Source organism: Megalobrama amblycephala, linkage group LG1 (genome assembly GCF_018812025.1).
Source record: "Megalobrama amblycephala isolate DHTTF-2021 linkage group LG1, ASM1881202v1, whole genome shotgun sequence".
NCBI lineage: Eukaryota > Metazoa > Chordata > Actinopteri > Cypriniformes > Xenocyprididae > Megalobrama > Megalobrama amblycephala.
In genome coordinates, this window is record NC_063044.1 from 67,181,237 (window position 1) to 67,206,905 (window position 25,669).

General features: G+C 39.3%; 1 protein-coding gene across 3 annotated transcripts; it reads right to left on the reverse strand.

Moving 5' to 3' along the window:
* Positions 1-151: 151 nt before the first annotated feature.
* LOC125280553 (NACHT, LRR and PYD domains-containing protein 3-like) lies at positions 152-22,300 on the reverse strand. 3 transcript variants are annotated; one of them, XM_048211176.1, is made up of 10 exons: positions 21,931-22,300; positions 21,503-21,610; positions 20,290-20,406; positions 19,854-19,967; positions 17,946-19,751; positions 14,165-14,335; positions 12,465-12,635; positions 3,787-3,957; positions 3,069-3,242; positions 152-1,463 (listed from the first exon to the last, which is right to left on the reverse strand). In XM_048211176.1, coding segments are annotated over exons 2-10 (2,775 nt in total). In that variant the 5' UTR covers positions 21,553-21,610; positions 21,931-22,300; the 3' UTR covers positions 152-1,462. The 3 variants fall into 3 exon arrangements, with proteins under 3 accessions (XP_048067133.1, XP_048067126.1, XP_048067118.1); XM_048211169.1 differs by lacking the exon at positions 152-1,463 and having other exon boundaries at positions 3,065-3,242; positions 21,503-21,559; XM_048211161.1 differs by lacking the exon at positions 152-1,463 and having other exon boundaries at positions 3,065-3,242.
* Between the last annotated feature and the right edge of the window lie 3,369 nt (positions 22,301-25,669).

Consider the following 25,669-nt stretch of genomic DNA (forward strand, 5'->3'; position numbering starts at 1 on the left):
TTCAATGAAATAATGGCACTGAAAGGTAAACTGTTCTTTTCAAGAGTGTTAAGTTGATACATTTCCTATTTATTATTATTATTATTGTTATTATATTACAATTATACTTCTGTTTAACGCTTTAAACTTTGAAATGTTCATCTTTGACATCATCAGTCTGGGTGTTGATTACATTTTAGCTACAACTGAATATGGTTAAACTAGTAATGATACATTACTGTATAATTTTAATAGTGGTGCAATTGTTACTTTAATATCTATAATGCAAATGTCTGAATATTTACTGTTAGTCAGTACACTGTATATACAATACACTGTAAAAAATAAAACAGATTATTAGAGCACATTTTGCAAGACAATGTTACTTCAGTTTTTATAGTTTCACATTTATTTCAATGTTACTTGTCGTTTCTTTGTAAGTGTTTGAGAAATTCACTAGCAATTTCTGAGTGAAAATTGTTTCTACAACATTTATTTCAGTCTACAAAACATCTTCAAGCACTATTATTATGAAGCACAGTCCTGTAATACATGTAAACACAGCAAATGAACAATAAGATCATATGGAAAGACGTCTCATTAAGGCAGTTTTTAGAAACATAATGACGTCAGCAGTTTAAATCAACCCATCATTCACACTTTTATATGAGCAGTTTATGGATGTGTGTTGGGGTTGATCTCTGTGTTCAATATGAGCTGATCATCATTTCTACTGATTTCAAGACTGGTATGTGCTTACATAAATAACACTGATTTCTTATAATACTAATGCAAAATCAGACTAGAATACAGCACAAAATGTGAATTTTAAATAAAAATAAAATGCTGCTTAGTTGTGAAAGGTCTGCAGTTTACATTTAAAAAAAAATGATAAACATTACTTGACATGGAAATGGAGTTTCTTATACAACACCTTTGAAAATACTTCATGATTACAGCACTACTATATTCTCATCTCCATTCAGACTAGAGCTTCATCAACATCACATTAGTGATCAATTAAAAGACAAATTCAAATTTTGCTGTAAAGTAGTTTTAAAGTGACAAGTGTTATTTTATGTGAGTGAGAGACTTTAATACAGTGCAGTCCGAAATGTGTTATTTATACAGTTATACATACAGTATTTTATATATATATATATATATATATATATATATATATATATATACACAAGTTAACACTTAAACTGTATAGTCATCATTAACATTTATGAAACCCTGTCTTAAAAAAAAGCTATAATTATATTAATCTATCAATCTGTATTCAGTATGTATAACAAGATATACAAACTGTGTGCTCTCTGAGCTCTCTGCTTCAGGACCCTGTGGTTTCTGCTGTGTGATTCAGATCAGAGGAGTTTATAAACACTGTGGTGAATTTCTCTAGTTAGAGAGGAGAAAGCAGCGAGTGTCAGTGAGGAGAGTGTGTGGGGCCGGACTCAGAGTGGGAATTTCCTCAAAATCTGTAAAACAGTCAATTATGTAAAATCAGACATTCATTTGAAATAATAAAACTCTGAAACACGCCTTAACTATTTTAATACAGATCAATTATAAACAAGCCATATCTCTCTGTTTATCCAATACGATGTACTTATTGTGTTCATATTGTATTGCAGAACACTTTTGCTGCTATTGATGTTGAATATGGGTAAGGTATGGGTAGGTTTAAAGGTGGGTTAAGATGTAAGGGAACGATCAACAGTGAAATTATAAATGTAATTACAGAAATTATTTACAGATGTAATTAAATGCAGGTATTTTGTAAAAACATTGCATTGTACCAAATGATGTAAGGATGGATTTTACCAAGACTGAATTCAAGATTCCTATCCTGTATTAAAACAACAAAATTCACTAATCTGAAGAAGAGATCTGTGAGAAAGACTCAACCTCATCTCTTCCCTCACATGCTGAGTTCCTGACTTCTCACACCCTCTCCTTCCCCTCAGGTCTCAGCTAGCCATGCAAACCTCACAAATCTACTATCTTGGCTGTTAGATGTGACATCATTATTAATACTTCTGGTGCGACTGGTAAGATGGTTTCCCTCCCACATCAATAGAGCAGACAAGAATAAAGAAAACAAAACCTGTTCTTCTGGTGTGGGAGATGCCCCAATAAAGATCCTTATTAACCATTTGTTTTGATCCCCAAAACCAGGCGTGTGACCCTCTGGGGCACGAGAAAAGGTCCAACAAAAGCTGCATAAATATTTGGGTGCTACATGTTTACAGTCCCTTTGTTAGACTTGGGGTATTTAAAGGGATTTGGCAAACCACTCAAGGAAGCATCTGCATTCAGAACTTCCCGCACAATTTCTGTGTATCTCTCTATTTGCCGGGTATGCAGGTATATTATTTTTTAATACTATGTTTTGAATTGCATTTTGTATTTTATGCTGATCAGTTGTGTGATGTAATCTTTTTAATTATTTTAATTGATGTTTAATCCTGCCTGGCAAACAATAAATGTTAATTCCGATTTACTCTGGATTCCTTTTGAAAGCATTATGACTAGTAGATAAACTGGAGTCCGTATTTCCGCAAATCTGCATCAGGATAGGTCAAAACTAAAGGCTCAATGAAAGGAGCATGTTAGCACATCACGTAGGACCTTTTGAGTTCTGTCTATCACTGACTTAGCAAGTTGCAGTATCATGTCTAAGAAAACTGTGTTTTTGTATGAACAAGCATGTGGCGGTTTGACTCAAATGCATTAGTAAAACTCTGCACCCTCAGAACTGACGAATTTGTGTCCGTGAGAACGCAATCGGCCGATGCGAAATTCTCTGTGCAACGAATGAACGAATAATTGATAATATGAGTTGTTTTTATTTTTTAAATTAAGGTGATTTTTACAGAAGCGCCAGAAAGACGTACATGCAGAATACCTTCAACCAGACCGCTGGTGCCATCGTTGGATCAGAGAGTGGAATGTATAATAATTAATTGAAATGTTAGTACATAATTGTTAAAGACACCTAATATAAAGTGGGACCAAATATGCATATAAATAAACATTCAGCTATATGAAAACCAGAATATTTATTTGAAATTATTACTTACCACAGTGTCTCTAGTTTATAATGTGGAGAATTCTTTAGAGCAATGAGCAGTTTACATCCTGATTTTCCTATTTTATTCACAGTCAGATCCAGATCTCTCAGGTGTGAGGGGTTTGATCTCAGAGCTGAAGCCAGAGCAGCACAACCTTCATCTGTGACTCCACAATCTCTCAACCTGTAGAGAACAATGACACACTCTTCACTCTCTCAGTTCAGATCAGATCAGTTTAGCAGTGAATGCATTATTAAAGAGAAAATACAAACTTAAAGCACAAATTAATGTGTTAAATCATTGAGATCTGAAATGTCACAAAGCATAAAATATGATGTGTGTGTGTGTGTGTGTGTGTGTGTGTGTGTGTGTGTGAGTGTGTGTGTGTGTGTGTGTGTGTGTGCGAGCGATTTAACAAAATTAAAAACAATACTTTAGAAATTGTCAATGTAGAAAGATGAACATGATGAACAGTAAGAATGAATCCAGCATGTTCTCAGTTGTGTTGAGCTCGAGTCTGTTTAAAGTCAAGAGACTGAAATGTCGATTGTGTGAAAGTATATTTCAGTGTGACTCTCAGTCCTGCAGTATCATGTGACTGAGGAGCAGCTCATGTGTTCAATCATTTACAGCTCAATCAGCTGAACTCACAGCAGCAGAAAGAGACTGAAAACTTCAAATATACTTTACATTGTGATTCATGTGTGAGAGTCAAATATGATCTTACCCCAGTATCTCCAGTTTACAGTGAGGATCCTTCAGTACATCAGACAGAAGATTCACTGATTTTCCTATTTCATTCCCTGACAGACTCAGTTCTCTCAGGTGTGAGGGGTTTGATCTCAGAGCTGAAGCCAGAGCAGCACAACCTTCATCTGTGATATCACAATAACTCAACCTGTAGAGAACAATGACACACTCTTCACTCTCTCAGTTCAGATCAGAGGCCTCATTTATAAAACTTTCTGTATATTTCATCCTAAAAGTGTACGTACGCACAAAAGTTTTCAGATTTATAAAGCCATGCGTACGCCAGAACCTGCATAAAAATCTCTTTATAAATCAGTCAGCGGAAGATTGTGCACACCCTGTCTCCTCCCTGAAATTCCCATATATGGAGCTTACGACGCCTAGTTTTACTATGCATAACCTCATCTGCATATCATTTCCATGCATATTCTCATCCACGTGACACCATGGTTAACACCGTCAAAGGTACAAGACATTGAAAAATATTAGATACAGACTATAAATGCCATTTGTGCCATACACATTACATTGATAAAAATCATCCAATATCCTCTTTATGTTTTAGAATAAATATATCAAAATATCCATAAAAACGAAATTGTAGCTATAAAATATTTCTCAGGTAAAGTTTTTAGAGTAGAGTCGATTCATTCATTTCCACTGTCCAAATAGTGTTTTAATTGTTTTAAACAATTCAAATCAAATCAAAGGCTATTTTTAGTACAAAACAGATAGGACTGCTTATTTATTGCAGTTCAAATATACATTTGACTGACTCTGTGCATCACTGACAAAGTATTTCTTAAAAGGAAACATGCAAATCTTGCCATAATATCGAAGTTAAGTGTGCATCACTGATCATCGTTCTCGCTAAAATATTTTGTCATAACATGAGATCTGCAGTTTAGTTTAAAGAGGAATTATTGTGTGCCTATCACTCCTCGCTGTCATTAAAACAGCGTGTCACAGGAAAAGTGATCAAAAGAAGCACATCCACTATCTAAATTCATATCATTTCTGTTTAACTTCAACGTAATGACTTTGTCATTTCAGTGCTTTTCGCCATTAATGAAAGTGGAATATCCATGTAAATGTGTATATCAAAATGAAGACAGAGTTTAAAATCGTTCTGTTTACTTCATTACTTTTCTCGCTCTAGTAAAAGAGTTCATACCCGTGGGTCAGAGTTTGTGTGCAGGTTAAGTTAATGTAAGGCAGTGTATTGTGTTGTCCACAAGATGTCACTATACCACTGTTGTGTTAAGACAGATTCAAGTGCCTTTAGCACGGCTTGAGCCTCTTGATGTACGGTAGAGTTGATACTTTTCTTCAGTTCATGTTATCAGTGCTATAGGTAAGCCATGTTAACAATAGTGGAGGTTGCAATGTAAAATATCTTTGTTGTTATCAAACTAAAGTTAAGTTTATTGAGATATTTAGTGTTTTAAACTGCTAAAGACCTACATGCAGAGTAATATGGAGAGTTAAAATGTTTTGTTCTTTCTTTTAAATGTGATTAATGTGTGGCGGCTAATACAAAGCTATCTATTATATTATAAGCAGCTTACTATTGAATTACATGTGCATTGAAATGTACTTTGATAGTTTAAAACTTAAGTTGAGTTCATGTTATCAACGCTATAGATGCCGTGCTGTGGAATAAATGGTTGAGCCACAATCCCGAACCCCTCTGTGTCCGTATCCCCTTCCTCTACCACCGTCCACGATCATACACAACACAGCACAGAGTAGCAGCGACGGTGCTGGAGACCAGTATGTGCACGGAGAGAGAGGGCTACATCTTTGGTGCCGTGACCCGGATATGGCACTGATGGACCGAAGAGGAAGATAATTCTGCAGCCAGTGGTTTAAATACTGAGTTATATTTAATGAACAAACTGAAATTCTAAACTGAACTGGAGATTTTGGGGAAACAGATCATCCGCCATATCCTTTACAGTCTGCTGGGAATCTTAACTGTTTTGCTGTTTCAATTTGAATAATTTGCTGTGATGTAAAACATATTTGATGGTTTATTAATAAGAGAGATTATTTTTGTCTATTGAGATTTGTTAAATTTATCTGACTGTGCATTTGCTTAATATTCAGTGAGACGCTAAGATGGATATTTAAGTTTAAACTGACGAGCCATTTTAGTTTATGAGTCGTTAAGTTTTTGGGATAAGTTGGTTACATTTTTCACTGTGCTGATCTAACTGAAACATACAGCTTACTTTAGAACATTTTTATTTCTACAATATTGTATTATTTTACATAGATTCAACACCTCTATACAACCTAATTACACTGCCATTAAACCTGCTTGCACATAGTAAACACACATTTGGATTCTATGTCACAGACATATACAAACTCCCCTCAAAACATGCAGTGCTCCTCCAACGGTGCATCCAGTCTCCTACCGCCAGCAGAGCAAGTCCCAAATGACCCTCCAGCCCTTATGAACTCACCCTATGCTGACCAGAATGTGACGCCAGTCCATGCACCAAGGCTGCCAGGCTCTGGGGCCTCAGGGCAGGTACCTACACTCTGCTTTGACAACAGCCCAGATGCAAGACCAGGTGGCCAGATAGATAAGTCAGTTGATGCCTCTGTTCGCAAACGTAATAAACATGAGCCCTCAGAAGCTACGCCTTGGCAAAGTTCCACACATCATGTTTTCGTTGAGATGCCAGTTGCGCAGCAGTCGCTCAAACACTATCCAGTTGCAGCACCGTATCCAGCCCAGCCTATTAGGCCCAGTCCCCAGGTTTACTCTAGTTATTCATATCCCCCTTCTGTGCCCGCACCGAGTCTTCAGAGCCTGCCTGGGGTAAATACTACAGTTAAGCACGTAGCTGCTGAGCAGGCCTACAGAATACATTCCCCCGAAGCCACATTTTTCACCACTCAAGTTCCAGGCTATAGTGGAGTCACCCCATTACCTCCATTTGCTAATGCATGTGTTCCCAACACATCTCTGCACAGCCCTCAGGTAGCATTAGACCAGGCCGCTGCTGTTGCTCCTCCTGGTCTGTCTCCTCAACAGACACCAATTCCAGCTTCCCACCTCAACATGCATGTTGATGCTCGCTCTCCAGTTGCCCCTCCCCCTGCATCTGCCAGCCAGTCGGCCCACCCACATGTGACACAGTTCGGGCCTCCAGGTCGAGTGGTCGCCAACCAAAGCCTTCCCAAGGCAGCCTATGGAGGTTTCATGCAAACTCATCAGGTAAAAAATGTTCAAGTCTTCATGTGAAATCCAGACTGTAAGATACTGGTGGAAGACTGGATTCACGACATGCAATACCTCTTGGAGGCAATAGAGCTACCAATGCACCTTCGTTTCTCCACTGTTGTGCGGCACCTGGGGGGTGAAGCTTGAAATCTTATCCTTAACCTACCTCCTCATGATCATACCCCTGAGAAAGCATTGGAGGAACTGAGGGCCGAATACAGTGACACACGAGGCTCCCTAGACCCTTTGGCTGACTTCTATGAGTGGAGCCAGAAATCAAGGGAGTCGGCCTGTTCTTATGCTCTCATGCACTGGAGGCAAAGCTGCGAACGGTAGAGGAGAACCAAAGAGGAGGTAGGCCCTTCCTAGATCGAGATAGCAAACTAACCCGGCAGTTCATGAGAGGCCTCTCTGACAAGGAGGTGTACACCAGAATTGCACCAATGGCACCTAGGCTCTTGAGCTTCCGAGAGCTGCAGGCAGAGCTCCGAAATTTAGCTAGAGAAAGTAAAAAGTTCCAGGCACTGAGTACAGCAAAGAAAACATATACTCAGGTGCAGTTAACATCAGGAGGGGGTGGAAACACCAAAACAGATAGGTTAAAGCACACATCTGAATTATCAGAGTTGACAGAAATGGTTAAGAAGTTAGCTCTTGTTCAGGAAGAACAAATGGCTAAGCTGTCACAACTAGAGATGAGAATGACCTCCCCACCCCTTGCCTCCCCATTAGCTTTCCAACCAGCAAAGGGAAAAGCAACCCAGAGTCCAAGCTTTACCTGTTACCGTTGTGGAGAGCCAGGCCACACAGCCAGAGTGTGCCGAGCAGTGCTTCCGGATCCGAGCCCAGCTGAAGCCCAGCAGCCTAAGACTCCAGCTGACAGGCACATGCACTCTGCTCAACATTTAAACGCTTAGTGCCCATGGCAGCTGGGGCACCCATGGGTACACAGCAAGGCCCCCAACCACCTGAAAAGAGGAATCACACTAAAGGAGGGGAAACACCCCTAGTGGGACCCAGGAACGAAGGGGAAGTAGAAGTCAGTGGCAAGGCATGCAAGGCTCTCATTGACTCCAGCTCGCAGATCACCAGTATTACGTACAACTACTGGCAGAGCCACCCAGCTCCACAGAAGCAGAAGCTACAGTCTTCTAAAATACCAACAGAGGGTGCAGCAGGTCAGACCATACCCTACCATGGTGTCTTGCACATCGATCTGAAAGTGCTGGGGAAAGAGCTTAAGGTTGTACCTACCTTCGTTGTTCCTGATTCCAACTATCGCTCATCAGTCCCTCTGCTGGTGGGAACCAATGTCATTCGAGCTTCCCTAACCCACCTTCAAGCAGCCTATGGCCCACAGTTCCTGCACCAGGTCAAACAGAAGCATCCAGAGTGGTACACAGCTTTACTGGAGGTGGGGAGCACTGAGCAAAGTGTAATGCATGATGTTGTGGGACCTGCTGCTCACACCGGTCGTACAATACACATCCCTGGTGGGAAAGAGATGGATTTAAGGTGCAGGATTAAAGCTGGACCTCAAAGGAAGACTTATACAGCCCTGATAGAAGGCCATCCCTCTGTGCAGCTCCCCCAGGATATCTTGGTGGCCAAAGTGCTTGTAAATGTGAAAAGAGGTTGTGCTCCGGTTAGAGTGATGAATCTTTCCCAGCAAGTCATTACAGTCAAACGACACACAAATCTGGCCAGCGCAGTCCTAGTGGACAAGGTGGTGGAGTTCCCTGATAGAAAGCATGGTGAAGCCGGGAACAGAGGCGCATGTCTCAGTCTGGACCAAGTAGTGTCTATCTGCGGGGTTGACCTAAGTGAAGCAGCGGTGGAAAGTGAAGACCAACGTGTTCTACTTAAGAATCTGTTGGACAAGAATGCAGATGTGTTCTCCCAGCATCCCACGGACTATGGTCACACCACAACCATACAGCATGAGATTCCACTGGTTGACCCGAGGCCCTTCCGACTTGAGTCGGGCGGTGGGGGTATGTGGCGAGGGGGGCGTGGTTCAGCAAGGTCTGCAACGGGAGAGAGTGGCAGGAGACACTTGGTGAGTGAGTGGGTTGAATGTAAATCACGAACACCTGTTTCTCATTCCAGTGATTGGCGCGGAGACAGGCTAAAATGCCGTGAGAAGCAGGAGTGAGTGAGAGACTCAAGGCCGGTGCGCCTCCCAGGTGGGACTCATTAACTCTCGCGCCACCGGCCTCGCACCGTTCCCTCACGGCTCTCGCCCGCCCTGGTCGCCACACTTGAGTTCCTCGCTCTCAAGTGGGCTGTGACAGATAAGTTCCATGACCACCTCTACGGGCGCAAGTTCTCTGTTCTGACGGACAATAATCCTCTGAAATATGTAATGACCTCAGCCAAACTCGACGCTACTGGTCAGCGATGGGTTTCTCATCTGTCCATATTTGACTTTGACATCCAATATCGGAGGGGACAAGATAACTCCAACGCTGACGCCCTCTCACGTATGTCTAATCAGGAGGTGGCGAAGACCCTGCAATCATGTCCGCAGCAGGTGAGGACTGGTGGACCGAAATATAAGGAGGCACAAACCACCCAGGAGCCTGAGGAGGTCTTAGGCGAGGACACAGCTGTCACAGAGGAGCCCGAAAGCTGTCTGCTGCTGGAGCCCAGTGAGGTATATGTGGATGTGGGGATGGAGGCATTACCTGCTATGACCACACAGGAGCTTCGAGTGGGACAGAAGGAAGACCGAGTTATCGGTCCCATCCTCCACTTTAAGAGCAGGAACCACAAGCCAAGCCACAGCAAGAGGATGAAAGTGGGTGCCACTGGGGGTCTCCTCTTAAAAGAGTGGAGGAGGTTAGTTGTAAAAAAAGGGATCCTGTATCGCAGTGTCAGAGATTGCCATAAAGGGGTGGTGGAGCAACTAATACTGCCAGAGAGGCTGCGTGAAACCATCAAAACAGCCCTTCACAATGACTCAGGGCATCTGGGATTTGAGAGGACACTACAGATGATAAGGGAAAGATTTTACTGGCCAAGAATGTTTCAGGAGATCAAGGTTTGGTGCGAACAGTGTGAGAGATGCTGCCTTAGAAAAACTCCCACAGCCAACGTCAGGGCCCCCCTCGTCAGTATCCATACCAGTGCCCCCATGGAGCTGGTTTGTGTGGACTTCCTGATGCTGGAGAAGTCCAAGGGGGGTATGGAGAATGTGCTCATTGTCACAGATCACTTTTCTCGCTATGCACAGGCCTACCCCACAAGGGACCAAAAGGCAAGCACAGTGGCCAGGGTCTTGTGGAGGAATTTCTTCTGCCGTTTTGATTTCCCTGCAAAATTGCATGCAGATCAAGGGCGCAACTTTGAAAGTGCAATTATGAAGGAGCTATGCAAGTGTATTGGCATCACTAAGACCCACACCACGCCCTACCACCCCCAGGGCAACACGACCACAGAAAGTTTCAACCGTACCCTGATGAACATGCTGGGAACTCTAGAGCTGCACCCGAAACCCCGGTGGCATGAGCATGTGGATGCCATGACACATGCATATAACTGCTCGCGGCATGACTCCACTGGATATAGCCCGTACTACCTTATGTTTGGTAGACATCCCAGGCTCCCAGTGGACCTCATCTTCGGGTCCCCCACAATGAACCAGCTGTGTAAATACAGCGAGTATGTCCAGAACCTGTACGACTCCCTGTCGCGGGCCTATGCCCTGGCTAATCAGACATCTCAGCTGGCGAAAGGACAGCAGAAAAAGTATTATGACAAAAAAGCTAAGAGTGAAGACTTTAGTCCAGGGAATAGAGTCTTAGTCATGATCTGTCATGTGGAGGGGAGGCAGAAGTTGGGAGATCGATGGGAGGCACGGCCATATGTTGTGGTGAAGAAGCAACCAGGTTTGCCTGTGTACGTGGTGCGACCAGAAGATGGAGGAGCAGAGAGAGTGGTTCATAGAAACCTTTTGACGCAGTGTATGTTCCTCCCAGTGGAGCGAGACAAAAGAGTGATCGAAGAAGGGGGCGAGTCAGATGGTGAGATATGTGAGGCAGGCATTGAGTCGGAAGCCGAAGAGGGGACAAGGAGTGACAGTTCAGAGGAGATGCTGGACAGAACACTGATTGGAACAACAGATAAAGAGGAGGAGCAAATAAACACAGAGGTGGGTGACATGCAGACAGAAGAAACAAATACGGAGTAATACGGAGAGTTAAAATGTTTTGTTCTTTCTTTTAAATGTGATTAATGTGTGGCGGCTAATACAAAGCTATCTATTATAATATAAGCAGCGAGTGCTTGCTATTGAATTACATGTGCACTGAAATGCACATGTAGATCTTCGATGACATTTCATGAGTCCTCATATTTAAAATAGCTTTAAAAAGATACTAATCAATGTTTTATTAAAAATGTAAAAATGCAGATGTGATGGGTAGATTTAGGGGTAGGGGTAGTGTAGGGGGAGAGAATATACCAACCTGGTCTCATGACGAAAACGTTTTTTTTTTTTTGCCGGAGCAGATAATAGGGTGAATGTGGTACGTTTTTATGACGTTGGTTTTTCAGTCGCCTTTCACGGGATTCGTACCCAGGCAGAGAGGAGTCGACTCCTCGTCGTAAGTCCAACTCCGTATCGGCTGAGCTACCGAGCAAGCATGATTACAGCCAAAAAAAGCGAAATGCATAGAGCCGGTCAAGCGAACGCAATGTCCAAAGTGCGTTCGTTTACAAATCGGGCACTCTGGTAAGAAGCGTTTTGAAGTCGTAACATGATATTGTGCGAGGAGACGTGAAAACGAGTCTTTATGAATCCATAATCCGACCCCGGCCATCATCGAAACTGAGTGTGAAAACGAGCAAAAGTGCTTATTGACGTTTTACCACCTCTAGCGTTCGTTTCTGTCAGAAACTGCAGTGAGACGTACGCATCGGTACGTAATTTCTTGTCTTGCGAAAACGTGCCAACGGGTACGTCTCTCCCATGAGACCAGGTTGGAATATACAGTTTGTAAAGTATAAAAACCATTACGCCTATGGAGAGTGCCCACTTTGATAGCAAAACAAACCTGTGTGTGTGTGTGTGTGCGATTTAACAAAATTAAAAACAATACTTTAAAAAAGTGTCAATGTAGAAAGATGAACTTGATGAACAGTAAGAATGAATCTAGCATGTTCTTCATTTCTCAGTTGTGTTTGTCATTTCTCAGCTCGAGTCTGTTTAAAGTCAAGAGACTGAAATGTTGATTGTGTGAAAGTGTGTATTTCAGTGTGACTCTCAGTCCTGCAGTATCATGTGACTGAGGAGCAGCTCATGTGTTCAATCATTTACAGCTCAATCAGCTGAACTCACAGCAGCAGAAAGAGACTGAAAACTTCAAATATACTTTACATTGTGATTCATGTGTGAGAGTCAAATATGATCTTACCCCAGTATCTCCAGTTTACAGTGAGGATCCTTCAGTACATCAGACAGCAGATTCACTGATTTTCCTATTTTATTCCCAGACAGATCCAGATCTCTCAGGTGTGAGGGGTTTGATCTCAGAGCTGAAGCCAGAGCAGCACAACCTTCATCTGTGATATCACAATCACTCAACCTGTTGAGAACAATGACACACTCTTCACTCTCTCAGTTCAGATCAGATCAGGGGTGCGTTTCCCAAAGCGAACTATGGTCGCAAGTTCCGTCGTTACCAATAGAGTTCAATGGGACTTACGACCATGGTTTACCAACGATGCTTTCGGGAAACTCACCCCAGTTTAGCAGTAAATCCATTATTAAAGAGAAAATACAAACTTAAAGCCCAAATCAAAATGTGTGTTAAATCATTGAGATCTAAAATGTCACAGAGCACAAAACATGATATATGTGTGTGTGTTCTTGTATACATGGTTTATATGCAAATGTGTATAATGACATGGGTATTACAATGTAATCAAATGGCTTAAAAAAACATACAAAACTGTGGTTTTTTTATTAATTATTATAATTAACTATTATTATAATTAATTATTATAATAAACATACAAAACTGTGTTTTTTTTATTATTATTTATTTTTTTAGTTTTCTGTGATGGGTAGGTTTAGGGTTAGTGTAGGGGGAGAGAATGTACAGTTTGTACAGTATAAAAACCGTTACTGGTGTGCATCTTGAGACTGAGTGTGTGCCTTTATTTAAAGGACAGGACACCTGTGCAACACACTTTTTTGCAGCCTTCTGCTGGTGAACAACATCAATAATACAAATTCAGTCTTCTTCACTTAAACATTCTTCTTCTTCACAACTCAAAACTGCAGTGATCTTTCTGAACTACATTTCTGAATATAATTACATTAAATAAATGTCTACAAGCACAAACTCCCTTCCTGTCCTCCACCTCAAGTGAGAATAGTGTTAAAATTAGTGTTGTAGTACTCGAGACCGGTCTTAAAAATATTTTTTGAAGGTCTCGGATTTTGTCTTGGTCTCAGACTGAAAGGACTCTGGATTTTATTTCAAGAACGGTCAAGACCACAACTATCGCTAAATTGCCATTGCATTGTCTGATTTCTTTGTTAACATCATTAATTTGATTGGATGTAAAACTTCCTGCTTCAAATGCAATCAGTAGCTTATTTCATTTATTTAGTTTGTTACTGTTGTGCAGAGTCAGAAATCAACAAGGGATTGTGTCAAAAATGTCACCAAAATTAATACAAATGGCAAAAAAGTACTTGTATAAGATCTTGATATTTATATTATAACATGTGATATAATTCAGTAATATCACAAGAAAGAGGGCTGTTTTCACAAATATGAGCACAATTGCAAACGTGACATTGATTTTTTACAAATGTTCAATGAACAAAATTTTATTTTTAAAACATTATTCTCAACATAATTTATGCATTTGTAATTGTACCAATTCAGATGAAACTTCTGTCCCACCTCTGCAGTATAAAGATAAATTATGTTGTTAGTGATTTCAATTGATTGGCAACTGCAGTATCATGTGACTGAGGAGCAGCTCATGTGTTCAATCATTTACAGCTCAATCAGCTGAACTCACAGCAGCAGAAAGAGGCTGAACACTTCAAATATACTTTACATTGTGATTCATGTGTGAGAGTCAAATATGATCTTACCGCAGTATCTCCAGTTTACAGTGAGGATCCTGTAGTATATCAGACAGCAGATTCACTGATTTTCCTATTTCATTCCCTGACAGATTCAGTTCTCTCAGGTGTGAGGGGTTTGATCTCAGAGCTGAAGTCAGAGCAGCACAACCTTCATCTGTGATATCACAATCACTCAACCTGTAGAGAGATGAAAATCAAATAGCATAATAAATAGTTAAACACTATCAAAAAACCATCAAACAACTTTCAATTCCAATATAATTTAACAGTCCCAAATTCTTTTCCAAATTTCATGGTCAAATTTACACTATAAAAAAGGTTAAGATTGAATTAAATTTTTATTTATACAATTATTAACTTTAAACCAAGAGTTTTCAACCAGGGGTCCGCAGCGGTACTGCAGGGGTCTGACAATTAATGTTTGATTACAGATACTATTTTGGTGTCTTGAACGCAATGGTCAATCAGAGGTGTTTCATTTAGTCAGAATCCACTCACTGCTCAAAACACTGGAGTTTTTGTTCAGCGCTGAGTTCTGTACGCTCACGAATCCTCTCATTAACAAAGACACGAAGAGATTCATTATGCATTGTAGACAACTTTACTGATTATAATGGAACTTTGTGAGATCGTGAGCTGAGATGAGTGACAGATTTTTAGTGATTGTAAACGAGCGCTCTTTCAAGGTTATACATAATCCACTGAATAAAAGTTTTGTTTTTCTCGCTGCTGAGAGGACCGATGGCAAAATAGATACACGCAATGTAAAATTTCAGATACTCAGTGATTTGAGTCTTAATTGTGCATCTGACAGTAAAATTACAATTTGTTTAAGTTGAAGTTTAGTCAACTTTAAGCTAAAGTTAAGTAAATGTTTAATCGTCCATCTGACTAGTCAAATTAAAATGTACAACTCTGCTATGTTAACCATACATCAAATGTTATGTAAATTATTAAAAAAAAAAAAAAAAAAAGATATTTAAATTCCTTCCTTATGTGCAAGAACACTGTCACAGGTCCAGTCATTCCCAGACTTCATTTCCCATAATCCTCCCTGGTCATCACCTGCACTCACTTCATCAATCAGTAACTGGACTATTTAACCCTTTGACGCGTACGATCACACCGGTGTGATTAGAACGTTCAGTGCATCGCGTGATCAACTGCCAAATTCAAATGTGCGTGCGCGCTTTAACTGGCGCTAAACCAGAGACAGACGCCCGCAGCGCTTTTCATATATCACATATATGCAGTGTTTTCAACCAAATAATGTTCATTTCAGGTTTCAGACATTTAAATACACATGAGAACTAACAAAACAATATATTTAGAGTTTGTAAAATACACAATGATGTCTATAGAAGCGGAAATAACAACCCTTTCCATTATAACTTGACAACACGTTTAATTCATATCAGATACACATTGTGAAAGTAACTTTAAAGCTTACTCTATTCTTCCCCAGTTCACCGGCACACTTACTTTCATGTATTTCGGGAGAAGTGGATAAATTCACGGGTTGTAAATCCAACAGATCCGATTCTCTGCGCGGTGCAAACTAACATGGCGGCGCCCATCGCTCATATGGCTCAACTAACGCGATCGTTATAAAGGTGTTTAAACAGCAAAACACATCCACTTGCACATATTTAACAATCGGAATATTACCTATTTCATGCTATAGTTAACAAATTTGTGAATATTTTGAATAAAAAAGGAAAAATTAAATGAAAGCAGATCATCATTCATACAGCGCTGCGGTGTGTCATGTAACAAGCAATGACGCGTCACCATGGAAACCATAAAGTGATACGTTCTAAATAACGGTCGCCTTAAAAAAACTCACGCTGGGGGGTCAGCCAGAATATTTGAAACTTACGTGCGAAAGGGTTAAGCTAGTCACATCCTCACACACATTGCGAGGTCTTGTATACTCTGTTGCAATTCTGAGCGGTTATCATTGTGTCTGTCTGCCCGTTACTGTTCCTGTCTGTTCCCCGTGTAATATTCTCTGCTGCCTTCCCTTTGGACTCTTTGCTCTGTTTTGAATTTATGATTGTTATCTGCCAGCCCTGACACATTGCCTGTTCCTCGACTACGATTCTGCCTGCTCTCTGCCATGCCCATTTGCTGTTGTTCTACCAAAGCTTGTTGACTACGAACTCAGTTTAAATAAAAGCTTGCATATGGATCCTACCCTGAGTCCCGCCTCGTTACAAACACTGACTTTAGCCCTATTCGGACGGGACTAGTTTTCCAAACGACGTTTGAGTAACAATTCTTATCAACCTACGTCTGTGATTTTATGTACGGATTCGGACGGGACTAACATCTCCGTGTTTATTACCGAGGTAGGAGTGTCTGTGTTTTACATGTGGGCATTTCAGAAGATCACGTGTTCAGAATGCACTTTGAAATATAAAGTAAAACGTCCTAACACATTTAGTGTTTTGTAAACATTTTATAAAAATTGTAGTGTGAAAAAACTAAACATACATTTATCATCATGATTTAATAGAACTGGGTTCTTATAATAAACCCACTGGAATAAAAAGTTTTAACTTAATATAATTTACACGTTATGTAATTAAGTGCAGAAATGAAAGTAATCTTACCTGAAACTGATATTACAGTAGCCAGTCTTAACAGTTTAACGTACATGATTTGACTCTTCTTGTTGATTTATTTTTTTTTATTTCTTCGCAGTGTACCAAACATATCTACATCCATTATCGGTGCGCAAAAAACAGAAACTTGAATACCGGCGCGATAGCGAGAGATTGTACGGTAGTTCACGTTGACCAAAACACACAAGAAAAAGCGTTTTGGAAAAAACATTTTCGGAAATCACAGACATTCGCATTCGGACGGGATTAGATTTCTCTGAGGACCGCCGAGTTTGACGAAAAACAGTAGGTAATTTGCTCTGGAATTTTTACAGAGGTCGTGTGAGAAAAAGACAGACATGGCAGATTCGGACGGGATTAAAATTTCAAAGTACGTCTGTGAAACAGAAATTTCTCTAACGTCCCCCTGTGAAACTAGTCCCGTCCGAATAGGGCTTTTGTTTGAGTGTATGAAGGAATTTTGCATTGTCACGGTTTAGATGCACAATTAAGACTCAAGTCACTGAGTATCTGAAATTAGTGCAGGTTCTCTAGTAAAGAGCAGATGTAATGTGTCGCAACAAGAATAGCAATGTACAGTGAGACATTTAAGATTATTAAATATTATTATTAAGTCATTAATTTTACAAACAATTGGAATAGAATTTCAAAAATGTATTGATACGATAATTTTTCTAGTAATCTATTTTTCTGCCTTTACATTTCAATATGACAAAAACAATAAATTGTTGTCAAGGTTTTTGCCACAAAATATGTTTTATTATGTTCTGAAAGGTCATGCTCTCTTTCTCCCGCTCTCTCTCACTCAAACACACACACACACACACACACACAGTACAAACACACACTTGTACAGAAACGTGTTGTCCACGCTGCTCTGACGAATTAATCAGTAAAATAGTTTAGCAACTTAAGGACAAAAATATGACAAATGTCTTGAAATGCAACATCTGAACAATGTTTTGAGGTGTGGTAACCGTAGCATAAGCAGAATCATTTACTCCGGGCCGTTGAATTATTAGAAAATCCGCTTTGAGTCGGGCCGCATTACCAATTTGGGTGTGCATTATTTTCTAATAATTCAACGGCCCATCGGCAATTATTCCTACTTATTCTTACAATATTTTAACAGTGAAGTGATTGTTCTCAAAGATACTTACTGAACTGATCTGGATTCTTTAATCAATGGCAGCAGCTTCAGATAAACTTTCAGTTTTTCAGCTTTATCGTTTCCTCCAACAAATGTATTAATATCAAACACATCCAGCTTCTTCTCTGATGTCAACAACACAAAAGCTAAAGCTGACCACTGAGATGAAGAAAGTTTGCCTTTCTTTATTCTTCCAGATTTTAGATACTGTTGTATTTCCTCCACTAGTGAATGATCACCCAGTTCATTCAGACAGTGGAACAGATTGATGAATTTCTCTGGAGAGTCAATGGTGCTGATCTTCATCTTAATGTACTCAACTGTTTTTTCATTGCTGTCAGATCTGCTTCTTGTCTGTTTCATTAGTCCTTTTAGGAGAATCTGATGAGACTCCACTGACAGACCCAGAAGAAACCGCAGGAAAAGGTCCAGATGTCCATTTTTACTCTGCAGAGCCTCATTCACAGCTCTCTGATGTAGCTCAGATAATGAAACATGTTCTGATGAATTGAGTTGAAGCCAGTCCTTAACTTTAGACCACAAACTCTGTTTGTTGATTTGGTCAAACACATTTATGCTGTTGTTAGTGAAGGAGAGGTGCACATATAGAGCTGCTAGATGTTCCTGAACGCTCAGATGAACAAAGCAGAAGACTTTCCCCTGATACCAGCCAAACTCCTCTCTGAAGATCTGAGTGCACAATCCTGAGTACACTGATGCTTCTGTCACATCAATGCCACACTCTCTCAGGTCTTCCTCATAGAAGATCACATTGCCTTTCACAAGCTGCTGAAATGCCAGTTTCCCCAGTTTGAGGATCATGTCTTCATCTGTCACATTCTTCTCATAGTCCTTCTCATGTTTGATGTTGGTCTGAAGGATCAGGAAGTGTGTGTACATTTGAGTCAGAGTCTTGGGAATCTTTCCTTTCCATGATTTCCTCAACATCTTCTCTAGAACAGTGGCTGAGATCCAGCAGAACACTGGGATGTGACACATAATAAAGAGGCTCCTTGATGACTTCAGGTGGCTGATGATTCTTTTAGCCAATCTCTTTTCACTGATTCTCTTCCTGAAGTATTCCTCCTTCTGTGGCTCATTGAAGCCTCGTACCTCTGTCACTCGATGGACACACTCAGAGGGGACGAGATCAGCTGCTGCTGGTCTGGAGGTGATCCAGATAAGAGCAGAGGGAAGCAGATTCCCCGCAATGAGGTTCATTAGCAGTACGTCTACTGAGGCTGATTCAGATATATTACACAGTTTCACTTTGCTCTCAAAGTTCAGAGACAGACGACACTCATCCAAACCATCAAAGATGAAGGAAACTTTATACTTATCACTGGATATTTCCATTTCTTTTGTTTCAGGGAAAAAGGCATGAAGAAGATCTGAAAGACTGAGTTTGTCCTTCATCAAGTTGAGCTCTCTGAAAGGAAGTGGAAATATGAGCTGGATGTCCTGATTCTCTTTCCCTTCAGCCCAGTCCAGGATGAACTTCTGCACAGAGACTGTTTTTCCAATGCCAGCGACTCCCTTTGTCAGCACAGTTCTGATGGGTTTGTCTTGTCCAGGTAAAGGTCTGAAGATGTGACTGCATTGGATCGGTGTGTCCTCTGTTGCTGCTCTCCTGGATTGTGTCTCAATCTGTCTCACCTCATGCTCATTACTGATCTTTCCACTCTCACTCTCTATGATGTAGAGCTCTGTGTAGATCTCATTCAGGAGTGTTGGGTTTCCCTGCTGTGCTGTTCCCTCATACAGACACTCAAACTTCTTCTTCAGATTTGATCTAAACCTGTTGAGGACTTCATGGCTGTAAAATTAGAATACCACATTATTACATGAGTTAATAAGCACAATGTCTTTTTACATTCTGTATCATAATCAATGCATATCTTTTACAGAAATATTATACCTCCGATCAGTCTTTGTATCTCGACTCAGAAAATGTATTTTATGACCCATAGACTCGTCACTCCTCATAGACACACAGCTGGACTCTGGTTCTGATCTCTTCTGATGAACTGAGCTACAACAAAGAGAGATTAAAGTGAATGATTTAAATGACGAAAACCACTTAATTTAACCATTATTTTATCCATAGTAAAAACCTCAAGTTTTTATATTTACACTGTTGATACAAAAACTGTACATTTAACTAAGCACTCTCATAGATGTGTGTCTCTGTGTGAGCAACACTATATACTTTAAAATATCAGATAAAGAAAAAAACCTAGAAACAAAGTAAAAGAATTATTCATTATCAGAATATTTTGATAATAAATAATTATTCTTGTGCATTGTTCAGTACTTTGCCATACTATAATCATATTTTTATAGAAATGTTATACCTGAGAAAATCAGTCTGTTTATCTCCACTCTTAAAATCTACTGGCCGACCCATAGACCTGTCACTCCTCATAGACACACAGCTGGGCTCTGGTTCTGATCGCTTCTGATGAACTGAACTATAACATAACAGATTTAATACTTTATGATTATAATCACTTTAAGATAAGGTCTTACAAGCATTTATCATCAAACATGTTTTAGCATCCTAACAAAATATCTTGCCATCTTTAGACAATTAACAATCATTTAAAGGTGCCATAGAACGCGTTTTCACAAGATGTAATATAAGTCTAAGGTGTCCCCTGAATATGTCTGTGAAGTTTCAGCTCAAAATACCCCATAGATTTTTTTTTAATTCATTTTTTTAACTGCCTATTTTGGGGCATCATTAAATATGCGCCGATTCAGGCTGCGGCCCCTTTAAATCCTCGCGCTCCCTGCCACCGAGCACACGACTGCCTTAAACAGCATAAACAAAGTTCACACAGCTAATATAACCCTCAAAATAGATCTTTACAAAGTGTTTGTCATGCAACATGTCTAATCGCGTAAGTACAGTGTTTATTTGGATGTTTACATTTGATTCTGAATGAGTTTGAGGCTGTGCTTTGTGGATAAAGCTAACATTACACACTGTTGGAGAGATTTATAAAGAATTAGGTTGTGTTTATGAATTATACAGACTGCAAGTGTTTAATAATGAAAATACAGTAATAAACGATGGTAACTTTAACCACATTTACATTAGCAAAATGCTAATGAAACATTTAGAAAGACAATTTACAAATATCACTAAACATATCATGTTATCATGGATTATGTCAGTTATTATTGCTCCATCTGCCATTTTTCACTATTGTCCTTGCTTGCTTACCTAGTCTGATGATTCGGCTGTGCACAGATCCAGACGTTAATACTGGCTGCCCTTGTCTAATGCGTTGAACATGAGCTGGCATATGCAAATATTGGGGTCATACATATTAATGATCCGACTGTTACATAACAGTCAGTGTTATGTTGAGAGTCGCATGTTTTCTGGAGGTCTTTTAAACAAATCAAATTTACATAAGAAGGAGGAAACAATGGTGTTTGAGACTCACTGTATGTCTTTTCCATGTACTGAACTCGTTATTCAACTATGCCAAGGTCAAATCAATTTTTCATTCTACGGCACCTTTAAAGGCGATTTAATCTAGTCTTTATTCAAAGTACCTGCATCCTGGAAAAAAATCTTCATCTCTGGATGTTTGTGTGTCATCCATGATGAATCTGAACAGTTGAAACAGAATCTGATTTCCAACACTGACTGTGGATAGAAGACTTTGTACAAACACAATAATTCAGCTTTTCCTCAGACAGGATCAAGAGAAGTGGCGTTCACTCAAATACACAATGTTATTGTACGTTAACACAAATGTTAAAATAAACCACAGACAACACAAAACAATATAATCATGTTAATTTGCTTAAAAATTAAAAATTTCAAAGAATTATTTACGTCCTTCAGGGAATGCGGAAGTCACCTCTAAGTCTCGTGACCTGAACACTCACCTTGATCAATATTTAATTATATATTAAATGATTTAGAAAAACTCCTCCACATTTTCTATCAAGTATCTACACGTAAATTCACAGCTTACCTTTTATAAAGGTTCCTCTAAAAACACACTGATATTCCTGTTGTAGAATATTCCTGGTTGTTTAAATGCCGAAACATCAAGTCTGTTCATTTACTTTCACTTTTAATTTGTGACGCGAGCGATGATGACGTAACGTTACGCGCTCGGTGCACGTTTTGTGCGTTTGTCCACGAGTAATTGATTACATGCATTAGCTTCGTATAATGCCAAATTTATTGGGCGGTAAAGTTGGTTTCATTCGCTGGATCATATAGCCTATGGACCGTCTGAAAACTACAGTGTAAAAATGTTAGCGTTGCGATGTCCAATCAATCATAACGATCATGAAGTAGGCTATTCAGGAGATCATAGATTTCTATGTCAGTCTATTGAAGTTGAACCATTTACACAGATTTTGATATATGAGAATAAAGGATTTCTTATCCTGTGTCTCCTTCCCATTTATAAATTTGTCAGCCTATTAGTGAGAAAAATAAATAAATGGCAGAAAAGTACAAATGCAGTTGGTTTCCAGCACCTTATAAACCACTAATTATTCCAACTTTATTGACTTGCTCCCTAATCCTGTAGGCATGTCTTCATTCACATTGGTCAGAGATGGCTGCATTGCAATCCAAATTTTTTGCCCTTCCTTCACTAACTTCCCTAAGACTCGTTATCTCTGATGTATGACCTTACTTACATTGCACAAGTGCTAACATCTGCTACAGTGCAGATTTATTACACTAAAAATCAAAATATTAAAACAAACATTAAACGTGTAACAGAAGTCATTCATCTTAAAGTAGAAAAAAATAATTATGCATCTCAAAACAATATAATAAATATATAAATATATCACATACACTAGAGTTGTGTGGGGAGGAGTTAAATTAAGTGGTCCCACTTTATATTAAGTGTCCTTAACTACTATGCATTTACATTCATATTAATCATCAGATACAATGCACTTATTGTGTACATACATGTTTTTACATTGTACTTATATTTTAAAAACACCTGCATGTAATTACAGTGGGGATCGAAAGTTTGGGAACCCCTTTCAGAATCTGTGAAAATGTGAAAATTTTTAATAAAACGAGAGATCATACAAAATGCACGTTATTTTTTGTTTAGTACTGTCCTGAGTAAGATATTTTACATAAAAGATGTTTACATATAGTCCACAAGGGAAAAAAAAAAAAAAAAAAAAAAAAAAATAGCTGAATTTATTAAAATATCCCCGTTCAAAAGTTTGGGAACTCTTAGATCTTATTACTGTGTGTGGTTACCTGATCATTTTAATATCATACAGAAGTGTTTTATTATCTTCTGTTTTCTTATTCTTTTTTTTTTTTTAAACTGGATCTTTATAGAAAGACTAATTTGTTAGTCCCAGTGGGGTTGAATAATTTAATTTGCATCTCTATATGAAAACAACTAAAGAAAGATGGAACAATCATTTCAAATAATGGTTATAGATCCTTTTTTTCCTGTCACATTGAACAGCGGCTCTGAAATTTCTTTTTTACTTCTACAAGATGTAAGAATGAGAAGAATGAAAGTCAGTCATCTAATTGTTGATCCACTTAGTTATTCAGTCATTTCAAATAAGATTCATTTTTATGACATGCTGACTAACTTTTTCAAAAGTAGTTTGTGAATGTGTGCTTTCCATGTTAAAAGTGTATAACTTATTATAAAGATATTTATAATGTTGTGTAATGTTTGATTGGACAGTGATGTGCTTTCAGACTAAAAGGTGAATTTGTGAGAAAAATAAACAAAGCTTCATTTTCATCATAAATGACTTGCGCCTCAGAGCACAGTAGATGAAACACCATAAACTCCATCACGTGATCTGGTGTGTGTGGGGACACAATTGTGTGAGATACATCTGGGATGTAATTATACCAAACATTTTGATGACAAACTTTAGCTCAGGCATTTCAGAACCACCAAAATATCATTTGAGATGCTGTGATGTGACTGGTTGTCACGCTGGTGTGGGTTTTGTGTTCAGGTCTTTTATATTCGACTTGAACCTGTGCTGCGCAGAAGGATCAGTGTATGACATAAAAGTATAGTTAGAAGATAAACTTAACACACCTATAGTCATGTATTCTGGTTCGTCATGCACAACAAAATCCCTGAGGCCTGTTGCATGAAGCTAGCTGAACAAACTCTGAGTTTCAGAGTAGATTTAAAGTTGACAAATCCAGATAAATCTGACTATATCAATGCATGTGAATTAAAGAAATGGGCGTAATAATTTATATAGTTTCACAAAGAGCTCAAATTAATACACGTAAACTTAATTTGTTTAAAAGCTTTAAATATTAATGCATGTATTATATTTATGTATACATTATAATTAAACATAAATAATTAGCAGCAAAAGATGAGCAATTTTGTCTCTAAATTTCTTTCATTCTAAACTGATTTACTTGGAAACGATAAATACAAATCCAGAGCAGGTTAACCCTGCAGCGTAAGATGCCATGACAATGAACACAGCTAAGAAACCAATCCACCTTCTTGAGCATGAAAAAACAAAGTTTTCTCAAACTAATCTTGAACTTACCAACTGAAACCAGCTTTGTGCAACAGGCCACTGGTGTTAAATTAACACTGCTTGGAGTTAAAAGCAACACTGAAGCAGTGTTAGAGTTAATAAGATAATTAAGTGATTAATTGAGTGATGATTGCACATTATTAAAGACACCTGATGATAACAAGCAGAATCACTGAAGGAAAGAGAGACACAAGAACTACAACTGACTTCAACCACAGCAACTCAAGATCAGCTGAAGATAAAAGAAGACATTCAATCTCTGAAGATCTGATCAAACAACTCCACAAACAGCATTACCAGCTTCACTTATTACTAACCAGATTGACTTTATTTCTGTCACACGTCTACAGAAGCTCTTATTGAGAATTAACAGAGGTTTAGATGCTGATAATTTATTGAAAATAATAATTTGGGTTTCATTGACTACCATAGTATTTTGTTTTTCCTAGTATGGTAGTCAATAGGGGGCGGGATCTGCTTGGTTACCAACATTCTTCAGAATATCTTCTTTTGTGTTCATCAGAACAAAGAAATTTATACAGGTTTAGAACAACTTGAGGGTGAGTAAATGATGACATATTTGGGTGAACTATCCCTTTAAAATAGTCTGTGTGACTACAGTGGTTCAACCTTAATTTTATGAAGTAACGGGAATACATTTTGTGCACAAAAACAACAATATTCAGCAAATTTCTTCTCTTCCCTGTCATTCTCTTACGCTGTTGACATTGTACATACAGTCCAGGCTTCCTTGTTCTATGTCTGAACACAGACTCAGTATTGGCCGACGCTGTAATGTGATCAGCACGCCGCATGCGTGTGATGCTGACACAGGAGCCGGCCAATAATGAGCCTTGCCAAATGAGAGTTCCGTGTCTTTATTAAAATCAACACATTAATGATTTATCTCTCATCCACCCGCGATTACTTGAAATGTCAACCCGGCGGATTGTCTGATGCGGATGTGGTGACCAGGGCGGGTGACAGCTGTGAGGGAATGGTGCGAGGCCGGTGGCGTGAGAGTTAATGAGCTTCACCTGGGAGGCGCACCGGCCTTGAGTCTCTCACGGAGGAGCTCCGGGAGCATAAAAGGAGGAGCGACGACAGTGAAGGACGAGAGAGGACCAGGCCTGGACTTTATGTTATGTTTTATTATGTTTGTGTGGCCGGCAGACGTCCGCGAGG

Coding starts and splice junctions, on each gene's coding strand:
- LOC125280553 (XM_048211169.1), bottom strand. CDS start 21,552: ATGGATGACACACAAACATCCAGAGATGAAGATTTTTTTCCAGGATGC. Junction 20,407..21,502: donor GATTTTTTTCCAGGATGCAG/GTACTTTGAATA, acceptor GTTATGTTATAG/TTCAGTTCATCAGAAGCGAT. Junction 3,958..12,464: donor TGTAAACTGGAGATACTGGG/GTAAGATCATAT, acceptor TGTTCTCTACAG/GTTGAGTTATTGTGATATCA.